The sequence below is a fragment of the Perna viridis genome, chromosome 2 (assembly GCF_037379345.1).
Source record: "Perna viridis isolate PV_CMFRI_1.1 ecotype Kerala chromosome 2, ASM3737934v1, whole genome shotgun sequence".
Taxonomy (NCBI): Eukaryota; Metazoa; Mollusca; class Bivalvia; order Mytilida; family Mytilidae; genus Perna; species Perna viridis.
Genome location: NC_142446.1, coordinates 36,567,373 through 36,592,638, shown reverse-complemented (window position 1 = coordinate 36,592,638; position 25,266 = coordinate 36,567,373). Strand labels below are relative to the sequence as shown.

Below are 25,266 nucleotides of genomic sequence, written 5' to 3'. Positions count from 1 at the left end.
GCACTATTTAGTCGCCTTTTACGACAAGCTTAGCGCTGCTGCAGGCCTTTTCTTTTAGCACCCGCACCTGCACGGACAGAATCAATTTAAAAGACAATAGTGACTTTTATTTTTTTATATAATTATTTAACATAATACGCTCCTTACGTGCCTAACTACAGACCTGCAGTCCGTTTCAGAAAAAAATCTTACCCCATTACTTTAGAAAACCACAGACATTGACTATCGCAACAATTAAGTGGTAAACGTGACTTACATGTGGAGTCTCGTCGAACATCAACATACTCAAATTTCAATATATAGAGAGAATAGAAAAATACATGTATAAAAACAAGTTGGCATTCCTGAGTTTCTTAGTACAATATAGTTAAGTAGCACGGTCAATAGAATTCTTATTTTTAGTTAACATTTGGAGCAAACATTTTTTCAATGCATACAATTTTATTGTAAATTTTGTCTGGGTGCTTGAGTTGTGTATGTATACATTTCAGTAGAAAATTATGATTGAGCATATTTTTAAATATGTAACTCTATGTCAGTATGCTCCGGGGATAGTCTAAAGACATCCAATTGAAATAATGCTACGGACAAATACTGTGTAGTAATCAGTGATAAGTAAAAGGATCCATATTTTGCCATTTATATTACTGGCGTGAATTTCAAGGGAAAGACCACCTTTGCATTAAGTTGGGCTCTTATGATAAATCGTACCCACGTAAACAAAAATAAGTAACTTTAATGCAAAATGTGCTTTTATAAAATGCTCAAGGCTATGCATAGTTCGAAATCCTTGAAATATAAGTGGATAGCTATCTTGCAGAACTCTCCTATCTGAAGGAAGATCATAGCCAAGATATGGATTGTCAAAACAGACAAAAGAAGGCGCTCCAATGTTTACGAAAATACCATTACCCATAATTCCGTACAATTGCAAAAACGACCCAAAGACATTTCGGACCACGACAATCGAACCAATAACCGTGACTTGCGCAATGACGTATATCTGTTATGGTTGTATTATCAACTTGCTTCTGTATACTTATGGCAAGAAAAAACATCAATATCCGGTTTGTACCTGCATTTTAAGTAACTAAAAAAAACCAGCATAAAGGCAGCTTCATTTACGTATACTTGCATGTGTGCGATTGAGAACCAAACCAGTCTCGGAAAATATTTGCTAGTTTCGATAATTAAATACAAATCGATTCATAGCTTTTCCAAGATAGGGTTGGCCTTATAGTCAGCAGTACGGCGCCCGGATATTTACAAACAGAACTTAATCAATATTATCCATAATTCTCGGTTCATAAAAATTGCGAAACGAAAATGAACCAAAACGAAACGATAATAATCGATATAAGAAAGAATCGAAACAAATCAATTAAATAAAATGAATTAATTCGTTATAAAAAAACATAATTTAAGTGTACAAAATTAAACAGATTGAAGCAAAACTAAATGCAATAAAAGAAATCTTTTAAGAGGTTTCGCAAATTTAAGAACAATAATGTTAACCAGTGCCGGACGATTCGACCCAAAGACATTTCGGACCATGACAACGAATAATTCCTTATGAATGCCAGACAATTCGGCCAATAGACATATCAGGCTATGACAGTTAGCGTAATTGGAGAAATATATATATCATTACAAAATTTACCATACTTGAAGGTTAATATGGTGTAGGCATTGCCTAAATCAGCGAGCACCGTGAGCTTTACCATACAGGAAGGTTATAATATATCAAATCAGAGCTTGGGGAATGAAGCAAGCAATCGTAATCAACATTTGTTTCTACATCACTTGACTGATAACCAAAACTGTCCACACTGTAGGGACCACATTGAAGATAATCATCATTTCTTGTTATCTTGCAATTATTATGCTCACCACAGGAGGTCACTGCAGTCTGTCTGCTTAGACCTTAACATTATATTGCTGACTGACATTTAATTTTTCATAAAATATTGATTTAAAAAAAATATTGATCTATTCATCAGCATTTATGATTATAAATGATATATTTATCATGCACTTTAATTATTGCTGGCTAGATATTAAAAAAAAACATTTCAAATCAATTCCATCTTCATTAATGAAGGGATCGGTGCATGATGTTTAGTAAACATGAAGTTTGCAGAAAATACCTCTTTTGTCAAGATCGAGTTAATAATTTTCAATCTTTGAATTTTATCCATCAATGTTTACAAAAAATGTATATTAATAATATTCTAATATTTAAAAAAAGGGTTTAGTTTGAAGGTAACGGAAAAGTTATTCAAATTTCCTAATAATAAATCTCGATTTATTAATTAAGAAAAGGAAATTAATTTGTTTCAATTTAATTTTTATGAATATTTAACAGATTACTTTCGATATTTATGACGTTCACAACAACATGGTCTTTCCCTTTAACCCTTTTAGTGCCAAAGTTTTCTCTCAGAGAGTGCCAGACGTATTTTCACAAATGTTTTCCGAGCTGTTGTTCTATGACGTTTCATCGTGCAACGATTGTATGACGTTACAATGCTGTCTCAGATAAGAGGTGTCAGGAGGGTGGAATGAATACCACGCACTTGTTTCCAATTACCATTTTTTAAAAATTGCTTTTCCCTTGATGGGAAATCTGTCACGACCCCTGTATTCTTAGTTATTGATGTTTCATATTTTCCGGAAATCGGCCCGGTTTTCATTCCGGAGGTTTACTACGGCGCTCAGTCAGAGCCCCTCATTTTCGGTTTATTAATCCTTCTGATACCACGATCTTTTCATCATAGGCATATGCATTCGCATATTACATCATTCTGTGCTATTGGAATAAGCTATTCAACAGTTTAATTCGCTCGTCAGTTCCTGGCATATGGCAGCACTTGATGTCATTTTGGTTTAACTTGGCTCATTAGCAGTCACAGTGAAAAGATCACAGATTTCAGAATGGATGAAGATCGACCTAGAAGACAGTTAAAATTAACAGAAACTGGATTCGAATTATTAACGACAACTATGGACAACTTTGAGTAAACTGTCAAGGGAAATTCAGCAATATTGTATAATGTCATAAAGATGATTTAATGACAATATTAGATTCACTTCATGGAACACTGCAACATTATGTTGAAAAGTCAGATGAATTTATTCGATTCTTGACAGTTTCTAGGAGTTATTTGCTCACAAGATGATTAGAGACTCTTTAGTGCGGAAAGAACTTTTGAGATCATTCATAGCAAAACCGAAGGAAGTGCAAACTAAAGCACCAACTGTAAAAACTCTTAAAGCAGAAAGCTAAAGCTGAGGCTGCGAGGAAGAAACTTGAATTTCTACAAGAAGAGTCTGAGTTATTGAATCAAAGAGCTCACTACGAAGCATCATGTATCATTCAGAAAGCTCAAATTGACGTTAAGGACAGAGGTTTGTTGGCTAGAAGGGACGCAGCTGTAGCTACTGCCGAACTTCAAGTTTTGGAAGACGCTGTAGATGAAGATGATAACGCGAGTATGAATGTACTTTTAGGAAACAATACGTGGACAATTACTTTAGTGATCAGAATATTCGTCTTAGTCAACAAGTGAAGGACAATAATGACTTTATTCCTCAACTGCAACAAGGAATTTCGCAATACGATGATGATATGAACGTTTCACAGCCGCAACCGTGTGCAGAAAATGTAAATATTCCTTTATTTGTTCCTGGTCCTCCAAATGTATCGAACAATCCCGTCGATACAACTTCTAGACCAGCTGTGTCAGTTGCTGGTGATTTAGTGAAATTTCTGGTGAAAAAGGACATACTGACAACAAGATTCTATAAATATGACAATAAACCGGAGAACTATGTTTCGTGGAAGAACACTTTTGTGAGTGTTATCAAGGAAATCGGTGCTACACCGTCAGAAGAAATAGACTTAATGCTTTAGTATACGGGACCAGAATCACACAAACAGGTGAAGAGTATCAAAGTGTCTAATGCAGGCAATCCGAAGGTTGCACTCGATCGTGCGTGGGAACGTTTGAACACACGATATGGTTGTCCCGAGAAGGTAGAAAGTGCACTAAGGCGTAAACTGGCAGCCTTTCCGAGGCTAACATACAAGGACAAAGGCAAGTTGTTTGAACTTTCTGACATTTTGTATGAAATTCAGGCAGTGAAAGAGAAACCAGAATATAAGGCTGTGTTAAGTTTCTATGATACAGCTACAAGTGCCAATTCGACGATCGTTAAGTTACCAACCAATCTACAGACAAAATGGCGAGATCGTGCAACTTCGTATAAGCGGAAATAGATTGTGAACGCATGGATCTTCCGACGCTTATTGGGTGTGATTTGATACCGAATAACCCGAATGAAATAGCCACACCAAAAGTTGCAGTTAACTTTAGTTACTTAGTATCTATATCTCATCTTATTCCAGCTTATGATTCCTCAGCAAAGATTCAGCTTCCCATTGGTCGTGACTTGATGCCTGCACACTATGTCTTGGATCAGAAAATCGGGAAACCACATGAGCCTTATGCTCAGAAACTTGCCCTTGGGTGGGTTATCGTTGGAGAGGCGTGTTTGGACGGAGTGCATATCCCTACAAACGTTAATAGCATGAAAACATTTTTACATCCGAATGGAAAGCCGTCTACGCTAGAACCTTGCATCAACAAACTTCAGACTTTGAAGAGCGTATCTTCAAAACAACGGCAAGTGACAATAAATCTGCATATTCAATTGAAGATGAGAAATTCCTCGACTTGATGTCAAAGGAAATGAGGCGTGACAAGGATAACAACTGGGTTGGACCGTTGCCGTTTAAGAATCCTCGAACACGATTACCGAACAATCGATCTCAGGCTTTACATAGGGCAAAAATCTTTGACTTATCTCTACAGAAGGATCCCATTAAGTGTCAGCACACAGTTGCACTTATGCAAGGTCTCTTAGATGATGGACACGCAGAGTTAGCACCGGAATTAGAAAGTGGTACCGAATGTTGGTATTTGCCCTTATTCGGGGTTTATCACCCGCGGAAATAAGACAAGATTAGGCTTGTATTCGACTCTTCTAGCAAGTTTGAAGGTGTCTCACTGAATGATATCTTAATGACAGGACCGAATCTTGCCAACAGTCTGTTGGGTGTTTTGATGAGATTCAGAACCGATCAGATTGCGACAATTTCAGACCTACAACAGATGTTCTATAGTTTTTTTTTTTGTGAGTGAAGAACATCAGGATTATTTACGTTTTATTTGGCACAAAGACAATGATGTGAAAACGAGTCCGGCTTTTGCGATGTTAGGTCTACGGAAAACAGCAGACATTGCTGAAGAAACACATGGAAAGGATGTTCACGATTTCATCTACAAGAATTTTTATGTGGATGATGCCCTGTCGTCACATGACACAAGTGCGGAAGCGATTGGACCAAGTCAGCTCTTATGGACATCGAACTTAAATATTCACAAGATTCATTCGAATTCGAACGAGGTATTATCTGCTTTCGACAAAGAGGAGCTGTCAAAGGATTTGAAAGAGATGGACTTCGATACCGGAAATAGTTTGCCTATGCAGCGAAGTCTTGGAGTCTGTTGGGACCTTAATCTGGATGTGTTTACGTATTGTGTTTCTCCTGAGGATAAATCTGTAACCAGAAGAGGTGTTCTGTCTGTCATAAATGGACTCTACGGTCCGATTGGTTTCACAGCGCCAGTGTTAGTTGCTGGAAAACTATTATTGCGAGAAGCGATGTCCGATCAGCACATTGATTGGGATGAAGCGTTACCTCCAGGGTTCAGTTCTAAGTTTGAGACATGGCGGAATTCATTGAAAGGTTTGGAGCATGTTCAAATTCCTCGTGCATATAGTAATTCGTCGTCGAAAGTACAGTCTCGTGACTTGATGATTTTCTCCGATGCTTCCGAGAAAGCCATAGCGGCAGTTGCTTATATACGAACGGTTTATGATGGTAACGGACGAGACATTAGATTTATCCTTGGAAAGACTAAGGTCGCTTCTAAGCACGGACATACCATTCCAAGATTGGAACTGTGTGGCGCGGTACTTGGAGTGGAAAGTTTTAGACGATAAAGGATGAATTGGATATTAACTTTTGTGATGTAACTTTTTTTCACTGACAGTAAGGTAACGTTAGGTTACATCTACAATGAGACGAAGCGCTTTTTCGTTTATGTCCGAAATCGAGTCAATAAGATTAGAAGTTTGACGTCATCACATCAGTGGAAATATGTTCCTTCGAAAATAAACCCTGCCGACTGTGCTACACGTTCAGTTTTAGCGAATGATCTTTCTGATAGTTTATGGTTAACTGGACCTTCTGGTATGTCGATTGATTCGATAGATAAACTCGACATGTTCGATCATGTCTCACCTGATGAAGACCACGAAGTGCGAACCCTGAAAACATCAGTGAAACCAATAGACTGTCCGATTTGTATCATATTTGAACGATTCGACACATGGAAACACCTAGTGCTTGCGATAAAGACGCTGAAAATGAGAGCTAGATTAGCACACAAGAACATAGGAAACAGTGATTCGAAATTTGTGACGAATACTGAGTCAGAACAAGTTGTTTTGAAGGCAGTGCAATTCGAACATTACGGAGAAGAAGTGCATGCATTTCAGCAAGGTCAAGTGATTCCGAAGGATAGCAATATTTCTAGTCTTTCGCCACACTTAGATGACTATGGTATCTTACGTAGAGGAGGGCGTTTATGACATGCAGATATCACCGTTTCAGAGATACACCCGATAATTGTTTCTAAATATCACGTGGCTCGTTTAATTGTCCGTCATTATCATGAAGTCCAGCATCACCAAGGGAGACAAATACTTGAATGTGCTATAAGAAAGGCTGGCTTTTGGCTTATCGGTAGAGAGAGAGACTAGTATCGTCTCACATATTCAAGTGCATCAGGTATCGTCGTCTGCGAAGAAGTCTAGAACATCAGATGATGGCCGACCTTCTGTTTGAAAGACTTGATCCGGCTCCAGCTTTTTCATATATTGGAATAGATGTATTTGGTCCGTGGAGTATTGTGACTAGGAAAACCCGTGGAGGTCAAGCGAATTCGAAGCGATGGACTGGTTGTGCGTGCCGTGCACATAGAGGTTAAAGAGGAGATGTCGTCATCTTGTTTTGTCAATGCTTTGCGTACATTTTGTGCTATTCGAGGAGAAGTTAGAATCATTCGGTCTGACTGTGGGACCAATTTTGTTGGTTCTGTGAAGGACTTAAATGCAAATGTCATAAGTGTTGAAGATCGTCCAGTGAAGGAGTATCTTGTTGAGAACCGTATCAATTGGGTATTTAATCCGCCACACTCCTTCCACATGGGCGACAGTTGGGAAAAGATGATCGGAGTGGCTCGGCGTATACTGGACTCTATTCTTATTGACGTGAAATACTTGACACATGAAATGCTCACTACTGTAATGGCCGAAGTATCATCGATCATTAACGCTCGTCCTCTTGTCCCGTTGTCTTACGATCCGGAAATGCCATTTCCACTGACACCAGCAATTTTACTTACCTTAAAGACAAATCAAACTTCATTTCGTGAATGATAACTTTGATCAAAAGGACTTCTTCAGAAAACAATGGAGAAGTGTTCAACATTTGTCAATTTTTTTTCTGGAACCGCTGGCGTTCTGAGTATTTGCCTACTTTGCAGAAACGGACAAAATGGAAAAATGACAGTGAAAATTTAGAACCTGGAAATATCGTTCTTATGAAGGACAGTGCAATTTACCGAAATGAGTGGCCCATTGGAGTTGTTACAGAAACTTACACAAGTACTGACAATCGTGTCCGTAAGGTAGTTGTTCGTCTGAGCAATGATCGAAAAGTATTGACAACACCAGTGAATGAACTTGTACTGTTGGCTAGGTGACCTGTGTGTTGTATTAACATTATATAAACATTGAGGTTATCAGATAGATATCAGTGTTTTGTATTATGTTTGACATTTTGAACTATTATTTTTCAAGTTATTGTATTTTTTTGGATAGGAAGTGATATTAATGATATTCACCCGATTCATGTAAAACTAATGTTTTATTAAGTTTGCATCCATTTGTGATTCCCTTCAATGAAAGGTTAAGGGGAGTTTAACTTATGATTTTCAAAATATGATCACCTTTATCGAAAGATCTCCCTTTTGCAGGCATACGTGGTTATAATTTTACTGCATCGTACATACATTCACATGCATGTAATGCAGTATAAGAGGACTATCGCAAACAAAACATTGGAACATGCATTGCAAGTCCTACCCACCACATCATTTTTTCTTAGGGGTGGGGGTATAGCTAACATGTTAAGATTTTGTTTTCGCCAGAAGAGTTATTATTTGAATAGATGCGGTTTGACAAAAAATGAATGTACAATGGTTAAAAACTTAACATATATATTGCTGTCACTTTACTTGTGTCATATTTTTAGAATATAGAATTTACGTTGTTAATCTTATCGACTTATGTGAAATAAATTATGATCTTATATCGGCCACTCTTCTTTAATAAAATAATAAGTTGAAAATTCAAGTTAAAAAAAAGAGTGGCCGACATCGGCTTCCGTATCTGTGTATTCATTGATATTATTTTTTATTCTATTTCATCACTTTACACCCCCACTCCACGAGATTGAAACCACCTTGTCCGTTCGTCATTCCGTCCGATTATCTCTGTTTCCAATGGATGGGTATGTTTCAAAATTTGGTATGGCTTTATATAGATGGGGCATACGTTGTAAGTGATTTTGGTTGATCTCCTATATCAGCTTCCTGTACGACTTTTGCATTCCCAGAGCAAAACAATGCCTGCAGATTTTTTTTTTGGAGGGGGGTGGGGGGTGAATGTATTAGGACCAGTCGCGTGGTCTTTGGTTCCGTAGAAAAATGATAATAGAAAAATACGACAAAAATAATAAATCAAACATTTTTTCCTAGCAACTGCTATAATAAATAAAAATTCCCAGCTTAATTGTAATAAAAAAGAACTAACAATTAATTGGGAAAATGAGGTTCATGCTAGCAAAGGCTCGTGTATTTAAATGAATACATGTACACTGTTTATCGAATTCGTGTAATTTCTTGTCTTGCACTAATGGGTATATAAGCATTTCAGATAATATGTTACCGTAAATGTTTTATTTATTATGTTAACCAGTACTTGTAACAGAATAAGAGAAATAAACTTCTTGACGTTAGGCCCAACAATCATCCAGCCAAGGAAATTAAAGAATATATATAATTGATTGACAAAACTTTCCTTTATGGACCCTCTATTTTTTGCCTCTCAATGTCACGTTTCGTCGTCACAAAGGCATTGCTACTGTGACGCCAAGAAAACAACAAGTTTTTGACTGGGCTGATGCATCGGCCCTCTGGTACTGAAAGGAGTACTACTTTGGGCCGATGATCGGCCCAGTGGCACAGAACTCGTTAAAGATTTGGTTTCCAAGTTCTCACGACATTCAATTAGGTTGAATATTAATCTCCATAGCAACCGATAACAATATGAACTAAATCTGAATTAAGTACTACTTTTGATTTTTTAACGCATCACTTAATACTACCCTGTTTCATTGTCATCTGTCAAGTACTGCTTCTTTTCTTTTGTTTTATATAATTTCCGTAGCAACTTGCACTTTTATACTAAAATAAGTAATATTTTCAAACGTTACCTAATGAGTTCTATTACTGTCATAGTCATGAGTCTATTACTGTCCGTTTTTTTTTCAGTATTTCCATAGCAACCAATTGCAATATGGACTTATTGTCATGGGACAACCACTGATTTTTTGTCCAAAGTTTCTTAACTTAATACCCACTATTGACCAAAACATGTTAACAGCTGCTTACTCAATACACACAATAATAAAAACCAACCAAACAAACAAATAAAAACAGTGATAAAAAACAGTATACAAACACTTTGCACCGTTTGATAGAACCAAACCTAGTCCAGAACAACATGTAAGACTGATTAATTTGATGCATGTTTATGGTTTCAAGTCCCTATATTGATGGAATGATTATATATATAAGTATTGGACTGGTTATATCCACGTACAGCGTAGGTTTGGTGATAAGGTTTTTGTATCATTGGTTCTCGGTTAATCAACTTTTTCTTCGCCAAATTTACAAGACCAATGAGAACAATACTGAGCAAATAATGTGATGTATTATGCAATTATAATCTGAAAGGTCTGCCTATCTACAATGGGCTTACCGCTCGGGTTGATCTTTGCCCGCACCAATAAGATATCGCTTAAGTACCGCGCATTGTTCGTCTGACAAGAGACGCAGGGAGGTAGGCACCTATGTTATATGGTTTGTACGTTATGCTGCGTATCTTAGATTAATCCAATGATGATTCTAAGAATTTATTTTTTTTCTGTGATTTCTTTTTGGTATGTAGATTTCTTGTCAAGCTTCGACTTGGATTTGTGCTTTTATGAGTCACTGACGGGGTTCTTTAGATTATTTTCTTACTTGTGTTTAGCGTAAATAAAAAGAAATTAAGCTTTAATTTTTTTATGTAAAAGTTTTTTTTTCATTTGAGCCACTTTGATTTCAATCAAGAAAACAATGCTACAACTAGGGCTCAAATAATGACGTTTACGTCTGTCTGAGTTGGGTATATCTTGGACTTTTTGTTGGTTAAAAAGTGGCCGATTTAGGTTTACGCTGTCAATAAAGTTTCGCGCGTATACGTACTTTCATATTTATTTTAAAGTAACTGAATATCTTTAAATTAATATTGTTTGACTACAATAAATAAAGTACCCCTTCCCCCCAAAAAAGTACCCAAAATAAATGCGAACAAAAATATTTTAACTCATTCTAATTTAAAAGAAAAAAGTCTTACTTATTAAATTAGGTATGCATCGGTATTTTACTCTTTTATATCTTTGTTGTTGCTTCAGTGTATTTAATAAATGCATATTTAATACCGCACAAATGTGCAGTTTACTAATAATTTTTGAATAATGGTCAAAAAGTCAAAAGAAATTACAGTAAATAAACCAAATTCGATTAAAGTTATTAATTCAGTGCAATCTTTCAACTAAAAGAAAATTAATTAACACTATAAGAAAGATGTCGTCTCTTAATTTCCCATTGTCAACTACACAAAATAAGTACGCAATTTTAGTACTCTTTCAGAGTATTGCATTTTTTTGTCTTTATGTTACTATTGCACTTGGTTAGAAATTGCGATAATTACATCTTTTTTAAGAAAGGAATCAGATACTCAGACACAGTTACGTTTTTCATAGATATATCTGTGTACGGTTGTCTGATTGATTTGACTGATATCGAGTGTCCAATTCTAATATGATAAATGACCTTTATATGTCATAGATGTTCGTCCTCTTTCATTGGACTTGTACATGTACTTCAACGAACAACTCGGCGGGAGTTTTGCAAGAAGCATGAGCAGTTCATCCTCCCAGAACTCCCTCCTTTATCCCGTTTTATAGTGGGGTTGGTGTTATTTCTGTGTGTACTTTTCAGTTTCTTCACATGATGTAAGTTGTATTTGTTGTTCTCTTGTGGATCCTAACTTTGTTTTTGTTTTTCACAAACTTCTCCTCGTTTGAAATTTGTGGTATGTCTACCTCTGCTATTCTATTGTTATTTTTATTCTGTTGCAGACATTACATGAAAATCATGGTAAGTTAAGAACCTCTATTTTTCATTTTACCATTATAAGGGAACAAAACTTTACCAAACACGAGCATGCTTTTTTAATATTAACAAAATTTAAACATGAAAAAAATAAATAAACATACAAAAAAAACAAAAACAAAAACAAAAACGAAAACACTATACATTAAAGGTATTATCTCGTATGAAATCTTAACATGATGTTCCAGTGCTTAAAATTTGTATCAATACTAAATACCTGTAGAACAACCCTTCCTTGATGTGCACAGACAAAAACAATAATTTAAGCAGCAGCATTCAAATGAGTAAAACTTGGTAGATATTTTCGGAAATGCTTTTCAATTTATCGAAGCAACCAAAAGTACTTATATTAAAAAAAAACTATACACGGAATGATGAGTGTTTCCATTTTGTTTTTTTTTTGCATTTTAAATTGTGAAGCAACAATTGTTTTAAGCTTAACAGTCACATTATCATTCCTTTTATGATCGTCACATATTTTGGCTTTGTTGTGTGGTTTAAAGTATAACAAAAGAGATTTCATTAATATGAAACTGCAATAGGAGCAAGTTTCAAACATTGAAAGTCAATATAATTCTTTATTACCACAAAGCAACAATGACACCGAAAAATGTCAAGGCTAGAGATTAGAAACAGCATAATAGTACGTGAGCTGAGATAAACTCCCCTTTACGAATCTTTTTGTTGCCAAAAAAATAAACTAAAGCATTTTTGTATTTTTTGGCTACTTTTTATACCTCGTTGAGGCAAAATTCTATTTTCAAAGTTTTTTTGATTCTACAAACTTCTTTTTTCTACGGAAAGAAGTAAACTGACATATGTATATATCATCATGTACCCCAAATGTCATAGCTTTACAATGGTGCTAGAAAAAATGCGGTAACACTTAGGGTTTTGCGGCAAAATGAGAAAAAAATGTACCCCTACCCCACAGAAATATCGCTGAAATTGACATATTTTTCAATGTCAAAACCCCTAGACTATTAATGCTTCAGTGAAAAATAGCTTATTTGGTATTTTCTGTTTAGTATTATCACAATTTAAACTTCTGGGATTCTTTTGGTGAATTTTGGCGATTTTTGTAGTCAGAATTTATCACAAAATGCGAAAAATTGGATTTCGATTTTTCGGTCAAAAGTCACAAAAATCGACTTTTCATGTTATTGCTCAACTAAAACGTCTAAAAGTTGTTATCATTCGATAGATAATTTAATTTTCTATATAAATTAACTATGAAAAACCAATTTTCAAGAAAGGATTTTCGAAAAATGTTTAAAATATTACCCCTTCCCCCTAGGAAACTGGTCTCAGTATCAAACATAATTCTCATTCACAGCATACTGACATTGTAGAACTCATATTTTAGGTATTCATAATTAAGATAATGATGTAACTAACATATCTGATCAATGCAGGCGCTTTGATTTTCTTTTTGGGGTTATAATTACTATAAAATCATATAAAGGAGAATTTTCAGAATTTCAGAATTTCTTCTATATCACCCGTTATTTCCCTTTTTCAGAGTACCTTTGATCAATTAAGCTTATGTATGATACAGTACATTAACATAGTGTCTAAGCTTTAAAATGAGCCCAAGTAATAAATATTTTAACTTTTGTAAGTCAAGTTAGGTGAAAAATTGCCTCCCCTACCTATGAAAAAAATACCTGATCATGAACTAAATTGTTAATTTTTGGCATATAAACGGTATACAATAGACCTGTTGGGTACTATTGTTTTAACTATTGATGTATTCAACATATTTTTCATATTTTAGGCACGTATTTTTCAGTTTTATTGTGATGTCAATAATGAGTTTTTCATAAAAAATAGGGAATTTTCGGAATTTCATATTTTCTTATATTTCACCTACAATTGGCAATTTCTTTCATATACCGTACTTCAAACAAGCTTTTGTATATGCAAATACAATTATATAGTGTCAAAGCTTTCTAACGAATCCAAGTAAAAAATATTTGAACTTTTAATATAGGTGGAAAATGCCACTCCTATCCATGAGAAAAAATGCCTCAACAATTAACTAAAATGTTAATTTTTGGTATATTAGCGGTATACAATAGGCATGTTGTGTTCTAGTTTTTAATTATCGATGTATTCAACATACCAGCTCATTTCAGGCGCGTATTTATCAGTTTTAATATGACAATAATGAGTTTTTCCATAAAATTCGGATTTTTTTAATTTTCGTATTTTCCTCAATTTCAACGGTAATTGTCATTTTTTTCAAGTACCCTACTTCAAACAAACTTTTGCATATATAAACACATATACACGTAATCCAAGCCATTTGGGCGAAAGAATGGTACCCCATACTCACTAAAATTTCCGTGAAAAACCCAGAATTCGTATGTGGTAGATTAGCATTTTTAAAATTCATGGTAGTTGCCTCTTTGAAACCTTATATTTGTAAAAAATAATGATAGCAAACAAAATCAAATCATGTAAAAACTGTGATATTTTAAACAAAAATTATACAATTTACGTGCTAAAATGCGTGATAATCTGTTTTATTCTTAAATTTTCTTTTTTTGTAATAATTTGTCGTCTTCGGGACAATAAAAGCATAATATTGCTTGACAATGTGATAAATACAAGAAGATCTCCATAATAAATGCCAGATATACATTGTGTACAGTTCGTGTATGCTATAAATGATCATTTTCTTTCACATCGGGGCAGATTTTAGTGGGTTCGGATACCATTCTTTCGCCCAAATGGCCTAGAATACGTTTAATTGTGCATTGCCTTGGCTCATTAGAAAGGTAAAATGCTACATAAATGTGTTTGAATATACAAAAGCGTGTTTGAAGTAGGGTACTTGAAAAACATTGCCCATTACAGGCGAAATGGTAGAAAAAGTAATCAAGGGAACCAAGGCCATAGCGGTAATCAAAAGAATGTAATCCAGGGACAAAGACCAGACATGGAAAACAGACATACACAACAAAGAACACAAAGTAACCAAAATCATACATACAAAGTAACAAAAGTAAATGAGCAACTCGGACTCCACTAAAAACTGGGAGCATGCACCAGGTGCACCGGTAGGGTAAGCGTCCTCTGCTTTTCTAGAAACACCCGCCGAGTTGCTCATAAAAAGTCAAGTCCGGGGTAGACAAACGGGGAAAGGAAAACTATGACCCGTTGAATAAATCAGTTTTCATGGTGCTGATGGATACACCATAACGATCCACGAGTTCATGATGACGACCATAAAACTTCTGTAGTGATGACTTCAATCTTGTAGCAAATATTAAAATAAAAAAAATTCCAATTTTATAAAACTCATTACTGTCAAATTGAAACTGAAAAATACGCGCTTAAAATTAGCAGGTTTGTTGAATACATCTATAATTAGAAAACCTATTTGGACTTTGAAAAGTTCAAATATTTTTACTTGGCCTCATTAGAAAGCTTTGACACTATATAATTGTATTTGAATATACAAAAGCTTGTTTGAAGTACGGTACATGAAAGAAATTGCCAATTACAGGTAAAATTTAAGAAAATATGAAATCGGGCTACATGATGATACCTTAAATGTTTTAGTATGTTTACACATGCTATCCCAGGAATGCTAAGACGCTCAAGCAATTGATTCACAAAAATCTTGGCTTTTTGACCAAGTGGGATAAAAATATAGGCCTATACTGAAAAAAGAATCCGAGAATATTCTTTGGCGACCAATTGATTTGGTAATGGGAGGTATTAAGGTACCTAAAAATAACCATGAAGTTGATGAGTGGGGATGCACGGTGGACCCTCCAAGCCTATGGACTATAAGGCATAATGCTACTTTAATCAAATTTACAGATATATGCATGTAATTGATTTATATTTTTTTGCAAAACGAACTTCTGAAAAAAAAACAAGGTTTCAAAAAAAAAGTAGAAATGTTTATTTCCGAGTGAAAAAACTTTTACTAAACAGTTCCTGTTGTATACAAAATTAAAGGAATCCGATCAGAAAGAATGCGTTTAAGAGGAGAATATCGTTATCTTTTTGAAAATTTCTGATAACACCGTTTCAAACGTATCTGTGGGAGGCAACGCATTACAGGGAACAGATCATGTTACCTTGGAATGGTTTTGCATAATGTAAGAGCTTGATTCTGGACTTTGTATAAAAGCATAATTCAGTAGTCGTTCATCTAAGAATCATGCACGGTGTGATGATGTTGGTCGAAAAAATATTTTCATTTTTAATATATGTTTTAAGAATATTGAAAAAGGATGTCTTCATATAACATTTCTTCCAGGATAACCTAATAGAATGGCTATCATTTTCAATACACAGAAAAAAATGCGACATATGTTTTCATAAGTTTTAAACCATATGGAAAAAATATGTTTAGGATCAATGAGGGAGTATTTTTTTTGGTGAAATTTAAAGCACATGAAAGCATATCTTCCAAAATTACAGGAAAACCATGCTCATTTCAGATACGACGGTCTTTTGTATAACATAACTACAGTGAATTTATTTGTAGGTCCAACACACGTGTTTTTACGTGTTTCGACGGAACATATGAACTATATATTGAAATTTTTCCTATATAGGGATATAACATTTTAAACAAATTTCATAATACATTTTTACCTCTTTTACTAGAGGGGTCCTATATGAAATATCAGTGTGTATTCCACAAATAAACTGCTTCAACTAAAGTTCATCAAAGTAAAATAAATGTGATTTGTTGTCGAATGTGTCACTTAATTCTAATTCTTTGGTCTTAGATGGACTGCTACTTCATATACATTCTAGTATTTTGAACATTAAGATTCATATATGTTTACTAATGGTATCATAGTTGTAATTGACACAAAACATGATCAGGATCTTGCGACAGCATTTACCGAAAAGTATTTGTTCAGTGTTAGTTTTAATTGATTCAATATTCTTTCATTTGCCCACCCTTTAACTTCAAAATAATCGCAACTCCTTTATATACTTTAAACAAACTAAATGTTCAAACGATAATTTTCACGTTGTGCCATTTAATTTACAGATACTGGTTATTATTGCAAGTTATCTGATGCACGTTGTCACTGCCCAGGTAACCGTAGGTGGATGCAAGAAAATCGTCAACGTTGTTGATTGTGCAAATCTAGGTTTATTGGATGTCCCGAACTTTGCATCGGACCCTACTCTTAGAGCGGCTAGACTACGTCTTATCAATCTTGAAAACAATAACATTCAGGTAGTAAGGGCACATGCCTTTAATGGGGTTTCCTCACCCGAAATCAATCTAGAGCGCAATCGAATCACCACTATTGAAAATGGTGCGTTCGATTCCGTGTATTCAAATCTAACAAACCTCAATTTGAATGATAACAAACTTAGGGAAGTGCCAAATGAACTGAAAAATTTAAATGTTCTTAAAAGTTTAAATGTTAAAAATAATGACTTCCCTGATGGAACATCCCTTGATCATGGAATTACGGACAATGTTTTCCGAGAGCTTGGTGATACCCTTGAAGTGTTTGAGTTTGGTGGAAGGAATATCGCTTCGTGGCCACAGGTTGCTTTGACACATTTCCCTAACTTGAAAACTTTAAAATACGGAGGCGGTTACCTTGGGTATATTCCCTTCGATGGGTTCCATGGATTTGAACATACTTTGCAAAGATTGTTTATTACCAACACAAAACTTCGACAAACCCCACTCGCTATTTCTCAACTCACTCAACTCAGAGAACTACATTTTGATGATAACATACGGGTAACAGACACTGGAATTCTTTCACAGGCTTTTGCTACTATTACGCACAACACAAGCCCATTGCAAATACTAAGCTTACAGAATGATGGTCTTTCAAGATTTCCAGCGGTTCTCAGAAATCTGGTGAATTTAAAAGAACTTTACATGAGTAGAAACAGAATGTGGTATGTTGCCGATGACGCTATTAATTTATTGATCAATTCTTCAATCACTACAATGGGAATGAGTGGCTGTAGTTTGGACAGAATACCACAGTCGCTCTTAAAATTACCCACACTGGAACACCTAGATCTTTCTAAAAATAACATCCAGAGTATCGAACGATTTGACATGAGCAATCAGACTACCATGAATGTATTGAACGTGTCGGGGAACCCGCTTGCTTATGTTTCTACAGAGGCTTTTAAAGCAGTGCCAAAGCTAACAATTCTGGATTTCTCATCAACTCACATGATTGAGATTCCTCAAGCTATTAAGAATGTAGTAGGTTTGAAGAAGCTCATTTTGGACAATGACCTTATCGAATGCACGTGTGAACTAACCTGGATACCGAATAATCAGAGAACAAGTATTGAATACACTGGAACGTGCGAAACAATTGAACAACCTATTGACGATTACGTAAAGACTCGCGTACCTACATGCCCAACCAGACGATAGATATAGATGTAGGTTGTATTCCATTGTCGATTTACAGAATGAAACAATATCTGCAGGCAAAAAACATAAATGAAACAGGATTTTTGACCTGTTTACAATTAAATATTGGTTAGAAGCATGGACTTTGTTTACTTTGTTTTTGACTGGTTTTGTTCTTATTAACAATACAAAAATAATCATACAATGTAAACAAAACATTTGTGTGGTCACAAGAAGATTGTTTTTATTAAACACTTTGTTTAAAAGATATACATCGACAAAAATCAGTTGAAAATACGAATTGCTATGAGATGGCAGCAATAACAGACTTTGTTAGTAAACTTGCGTATACGACAGAGAGGACTTTAATGATTTTTTCTTCAAATTCACAAAAGTTTTATCAAGTCGTTTTTAAGCTATATGAAGAAGTGGACTTTGGACCCTCAATTGAAATAGGCAATACCATATTGTAATTGATCAAATAAAAGTAAAGGGTTGTAGACCTAGGGAATTTATATTAAAATCAAAGAATAGCTGCTAGAATGATATTGTATCTATAAATGTAAAAATATTAGAAAATCCAGAAAATAATAAAAAAAACAATGAACAAATAAATCATTTGTATTAAAAAAAGCTCTGATGAGAAAAGTTCCACTTTGTGCATAGACATACGCAATTAAAAATACAAGGATTCATTCATTCACACTTATTTCATTGAAACACTTGTTCTTAACTGAAGTAAGTATAAAACTCATATTAAAATGTGTATGGAGTTTTTTAATAATATTTGTAATTTCATTTCAAATGGAAGCGACTTATAAGGAGGTTGAAACGAGTTTACTCCCGCACATTTGCAACCGCATTCTAAAATTCATTTACATATACATTTACCACGTAAGTCTTATCTATTTTGTCGTCAATCATATATATCTATTGAATTGAAAGTCAAGCAAGTCTGGCATTAGAGACGGAAAGGTAGGTAGCTCAGTAAAATTTACCTTGTTCTACCTTCTGATACCGATTTTTATGATATCTCAAAGTTTGTTTTCTACGGTAAGGTGCATTTTTAAAAAAAAGGTTGATAACTTTTTACTTCATATTTTGTATGAGGAAAAACGCAACCGGCTGAAAATATTTTTTTTATTTATTTGATGATAATACAATCAACTATTTACCCGAGAATACATACAGTATCAAAAAGTTACAACAACAAAATTAATTTTCTTCTTATAAACATTTTGTTATGTTTGTATTTAAGTAACAGTCTTTCTAAAAATCAGACAGGAGGCGATTCATGCATGTCAAAAACCCATCGAATTCAGTTTAATTTCTGGTTCAGAAACAGTTACTGATCACGTAACCAGTCTTAGTTTTTCATTTTGTCGTTGCGCATTTGAGAAAAAAATATATAGATTGTACATGAAATTGGCACTTTGCAAGAGTTATCGTTCTTAAACTGGTTCCATGTGGTTGATTTTAGTGATTTTTAGAGATGAATGTATATTTTTTTAAGAAGTGCAGATCCAAATGCGGAAATGGTTATCGTTATGTGAAAGTATAGCATATGTAGACTGAAAAAGCATAGTTTGTTTGGTGGGTTTTTCTTCACCATGAATCACTTAACTATTGGCAGTGTCTGAATTTTATGTGGACTGGTACTTAAGTATACGGGAACAATGACTATTTATCATATCAGAACCCAATTCATTTGTAAAACTTCTCGACATATTTAATCGACCAAACTGGTCATCAATTATTGACCGGTCACAATTCGAATGGAAATCGATTAATTAACTCAGTGAATAAAAATAATTGTCGATAAAAATTACAAATATTTTTATTCAGATTCAGATTCAATATTTTATTATAGTCTCGCCACTTGTATGATATTGCATATAATACATTAAAAAAAACCCAACACAATACAGTCATAATACACAAGTTCCATTCTATAATTAGAATTATAAGAGACTTTAAAACATATAATACAACTATACACATAAAAAAAATACATTATTCAAAGTTTTTAAGAATGTAAAAAAAGTATTCCTTTTACTTAAAATATTGAAGCAGGTTTTGGCAAAATTATATATATATAAATACTCATCCATTTTAGAAATTCAAATAAATTCTTCGTCATCAAACAAAATATTAAATTTACAATTATCTCTACCGACTTCATTAAAAAGAGCAGATCTCAAATCTGAGTATAATGGACAAAACATTATAACATGTTTCTCATTTTCAATGCAAGAATCATTACAAAGAAAACAGATTCTTTCTTCAATATTTTTACGCTCATAGCGACCAATCCTCATTAGTGCAACGCCATACCCAAATTTGCCAAACGCACTTCTATATCTGTAATTAACATTACATCTCAAATATTTCTCTGTCCCATAGGAGCATTTAAATGATTTATATGTACGTAGTTTTTTTTTTACCAATGTCTTGATCTAAAGTTCTATTTTCCCAATCAGCTTTACATCTGACAAAAATGTAACATTTCGAAATTCACAATAGTTATTTTGCTTAAAATATTATCAATATTGATAAAATTATCATAATTACATTCCATTAATTTTTCTTTTACTCTATAACACCAGATTTTCTTATTTATATTTTAACTCCATAGAAAAACTTTACTCATCTCTATCCATAATAGTAAACCTTTTCCACTGTCTAAATACTGATGTCCATTGTTAAGCGCAAAGGTTTGATGTGAATTAATTTTGTTGATTTAACTGCACGAAGTATATTATTAAATAACTTGATTGTAAATTTTTTTTCAAGTACACAATTGCACACGATATTCCGTTATTTGAACATGGTTTTAAAATTTATAACACAAATTTGCTGTTATTCTTCTTTGCTTTCTTCATTGTAGACATTTACCGACCAATCATGGTAAGTTCAAATCAGCTTTATAGCCCTAGCTAAATTAAAACTATTAAATATCTGTTGAAATACAATCTGATTTAAATAAGCGATCTTACGTGTGGTAAATTATGGAGAGCATCTTATTGATTAAAGAATCAATTTTGATTAGATTGATAAATATTTTAACTAGAAGCATAATAGGACATCTATGTATGAAATTCATCACTGTATTGTTTCCTCTTTTTGGGACCATATGAAACCGAATTGTTATTTTTGATATGTTTTCTTATTACCTGCAATAAAAAAAAAACAGGTAAATATTTCCAATTCTATAAAAATAAAAAGGAAAACATTTCAAGACCGAATTTCGTTGCAATTGTTTTGACCCTCAATAGATCGATTGGTTTAAATTTTGTTTGTTTGTTTGTCGGGGTTTAACGCCCGAGCAGCAATATTTCAGCTATATTCAGGCGATGAACATGAAATAGGTGATAAAAGGAACATGAAATGATGATAATGATGAAATGAAAAGAGGGATGGGACACAAGGATAATAGGGTCGACAGATTTCAATTTAGCCTATAGAATACCACAGCAGGATTCTTTAACGCGCGAGGAACGTGGCATCTTTCCCAACACGGTGAACCACTATGGTTTGCGGTCAGGTTTTCCATATTATAGCCTGACAATTCCCGCGTGTAAAACACCAAGAGTACCCCATTCCACCTCCTGGGGCACACATCCCAGTTGCGCTGTGGGCAGAGCGCCTAGCCCCCGCCAAATTTCTGAGCACTAGTCGCCTTTTACGACAGGATTAGCGCTGCTGCAGGCCTATTCTTTTAACACCCGGATCTGCACGGGGCGTTTTGTATGTGGCTTAATATCGATGGGGCATAAGTTTTAAAGGATTTTATTTATTTGCTGTCTGATATCAACCTTTTTTTTTCGTGAAACTGCTGTACAAGTTAAATATACCTAGTATGACAACGCGCGCCAATTCATGTTTGAAATGTATTATATCAAAGTTATTCACTTTTTACTTTTGAGGTTAGTAAACTGCTGTATCGTAATGAACATTGAGTGAAAAATAACACGTGCATTTAATATTTTTCAGCTGCCATTAATCATTGTTAGTGTTGTTCTACAAACTGCTACTGCTCAAACGACTGTTGATGGTTGCAAGAAAATCGGCTATGTTGTTGATTGTGCAAATCTAGGGTTATTGAATGTCCCAAACTTTGCATCAGATCCAACTCTCCGTGGAGTAACAATAGTTAACCTCGAAAATAACAATATCGGAACAATACAAGCACACGCTTTTAAAGGTGTTAATCCACTTCAAATTAATTTAGAAAGGAACAGGTTGACAAATATTCTTGATGGTGGATTTGATGCCGTGTACAATACACTTAAAACACTCAGTTTCAAATTTAACAGTCTCACTTTTGTACCAAATGAAGTTAAAAACCTTAAAAATTTGACAACTCTTGATGTATCTTACAACGATTTTCCGGATGGTACAACTCTTGACCATGGCGTTACTGACAATGTTTTCCGAGAACTTGGTGATACTCTTGAAAATTTTTACTTTGGGGGAAAGAATATTGCTACATGGCCTGAAAATGCATTAACGCATTTTCCCAATTTGAGAACCTTAAAATACGAGGCAGGTTATCTTTCTTATATCCCTTACAACGGTTTTCATGGATTTGAACACACGTTGCGGAAATTGTACTTAACTAATACAAAACTACGCCAAACTCCTCTTCCCATCTCTCAACTAACTGAACTTGAGGAGTTGCATTACGATGGCAACACAAGAACAGGAGATTCTGGAATTTTGGCTCAAGCTTTTGCAACCATAACGCACAACACCAGTCCATTGAAAATATTAAGTTTACAGAACGACGGACTTTCAAGATTTCCATCAGTACTCCGAAACTTGCCAAAATTAACGGAACTTGATATGAGCAAAAACAGAATGTGGTATGTAGCCGATGATGCTATAAATTTATTGACAAATTCATCAATTACAAAACTTGGAATGCGCGAATGCAGTTTAGACAGAATCCCACAATCCCTGCTTAAACTACCAACACTCCAAAAGCTTGATGTTTCTAAAAATAACATTCAAAGTATTGAGCGTTTTGACATGAGTAACCAGACCACTATGCATATACTAAACGTGTCCGGTAATCCTCTTGCTTATGTTTCAACTGAAGCTTTCAAAAGAGTTCCAAAGTTGGAAATTCTGGATTTTTCATCAACTCGCATGACAGAAATTCCTAAAGCTATCATGAATATTGGTAAATTACAGACATTGAATTTAGACAACGACCCAATTGAATGCACGTGTGAACTTACTTGGGTTCCACTGGTTACGAGAACTAACATTACATACACCGGTACATGTGAAACAATCGAACAATCTATTGATGATTATGTAAAAACGCGTGTACCTACTTGTCCAAAAAAACGATAGACAGTAGTGCTCTGACTAAATATAAATAAAAATACAAACATGATATTTTAGTACTCTTAACAGCTTTTTGAAAATTAAAAAGTTATGAAACAAATGATCTTTGCAATCTTTGCGAATTATATAACTTTAAAAGTGTAGAGGTAACTTAAATCTACAATCTAAGCTTGTATTGGAAAACGTTTGAAGTACTTGTTTGACTTAAAAGCATGCACCCCATCTAGGAACTTGTATCTGAGGTAGCAATCAGTGGATATCAAATGCCTTGAACCACATCATATTTTGATCTGGTAAAATTAACAAATCTAGACAGCGCCAGGAGATAAGAAACGCATAAAAAATGATACGTCAATATACTTTTTAAGCTGACATCAAAGATTCAAAATCAACATTTCCTGATTAGTTTTAATTATATTGAAGCACGTGATAATTTGGGCATCAATAATTGGTCAATTCTGATACATCAATATCCAATAAGAACAATGAGTATATACACAATGTAGCTAACAAAATAAAATACATTTACCTATAAAAATATATAGAAGATAAAGAAAACTAGAAAGTGCTCCCCAAGGAAGGGAAAGCACGTCCTGTTTGTTACATTGTAAGTGAAAGAATAATCAAGGGAAAGAGTAATCTAGGGAACTAAGGTTATAGCAGTAATCAAAAGAATGTAATCCAGGGACAAAGACTAGACATGGAAAACAGACATACACAACAAAGAACATAAAATAACTAAAATTATACATACAAAGTAACAAAAGCAAATGAGTAACTGAAAAAAGATAATAATTAGCCTAGTATAATAATAAACTTTCTTGGAAGTTAAACTCCACTAAAAACTGGGAGCATGGACCAGGTGCACTGGTACGGTAAGTGTCCTCTGCTTTTCTAGAATATCCGCCGAGTTGCTCATAAAAAAGGCAAGTCCGTGTTAGACGAAAGAGGAAAGGAAAACTATGACACATTTAACAAATCAGTTTTCATGGCGCAGATGGATACACCGTAACGATCCACGTGTTCATGATGACGACCATAACACTTCTGTAGTGATGACTTCAATCTTGTAGCAACATAACCCTATTCCAGAAGTCTATTTGTTAGAATTATAGCGCGATACAAAAAGTTTGCGTAGTTTCTGTTATGGCGGTAATTAAAATAATGTAATCCAGGGACAAAGACCAGACATGGAAAACAGACATACACAACAAAGAACATAAAGTAACTAAAATCATACATACAAAATAACAAAAGCAAATGAGCAAATGAAAAAAGGTAATAATTAGCCTAGTATAATAATAAACTTTCTTGGAAGTTAACCAGTTGTGTCGTGTTCAGAACTGATACATCAATACAAAGTATATCCTGTATGTTAAAGTTATGTCTTTGTCGAAAAGGATTTATTCGGGTGAGCCTATCAAATCTTATTATCGTGTAACTTATGCGTTTTCAATATAAATATAAATGTCAGAAAAAACCTTAATTCAGTGGTAATGTTTGAACAAACTTCTGTATTAAATTAAAGATTCGATTCTTGAAATAAAATAGTCTCATATGCGTATTTTATGGCACACTGCATAAACATTTGTTTGAAATTGTCATATATTTTATATTCTATCAAAAAGTATCGGCAGTGGGATACTTCTTCTTATTTCTTTTTGTATTGCATAGTTTAAATAGCTCAAAAGTGATCAAAACGTTTATAAACATGCAGATTTAAAAAAAAACAACATAGATTTGAAAAATATCATATAAAGCACCTCTAATCAGACAAGGGGCCTACTTTATTACGAAAATTAATTCAACTGTTACCAAATGCACTCCTTCTTC

At 34.3% G+C, this 25,266-nt stretch overlaps 3 protein-coding genes across 5 annotated transcripts; all 3 read left to right on the top strand.

Annotated features, from left to right (window-relative positions):
* Positions 1-5,274: 5,274 nt before the first annotated feature.
* Positions 5,275-6,069, top strand: LOC148624867 (uncharacterized). The gene has a single exon (XM_088571032.1). It carries the CDS (start codon positions 5,275-5,277, stop codon positions 6,067-6,069), a length of 795 nt encoding a protein of 264 aa, XP_088427158.1.
* A 4,132-nt stretch (positions 6,070-10,201) lies between these two features.
* On the top strand, positions 10,202-18,217 carry LOC148624866 (podocan-like). Of its 3 annotated transcripts, none has more exons than XM_088567907.1 (3): positions 10,202-10,317; positions 11,663-11,681; positions 16,726-18,217. In XM_088567907.1, exons 2-3 carry the CDS (start codon positions 11,670-11,672, stop codon positions 18,097-18,099), a joined length of 1,386 nt encoding a protein of 461 aa, XP_088424033.1. In that variant the 5' UTR covers positions 10,202-10,317; positions 11,663-11,669; the 3' UTR covers positions 18,100-18,217. The 3 variants fall into 3 exon arrangements, with proteins under 3 accessions (XP_088424033.1, XP_088424032.1, XP_088424031.1); XM_088567906.1 differs by having other exon boundaries at positions 10,219-10,337; XM_088567905.1 differs by having other exon boundaries at positions 10,313-10,341.
* An 889-nt stretch (positions 18,218-19,106) lies between these two features.
* Positions 19,107-23,482, top strand: LOC148624865 (CD180 antigen-like). Its single transcript, XM_088567908.1, has 3 exons — positions 19,107-19,131; positions 20,966-20,985; positions 22,072-23,482. The coding sequence occupies exons 2-3, from the start codon at positions 20,983-20,985 to the stop codon at positions 23,437-23,439; spliced, it is 1,371 nt and encodes a 456-aa protein (XP_088424034.1). The 5' UTR covers positions 19,107-19,131; positions 20,966-20,982; the 3' UTR covers positions 23,440-23,482.
* The last annotated feature ends 1,784 nt before the right edge of the window (positions 23,483-25,266 follow it).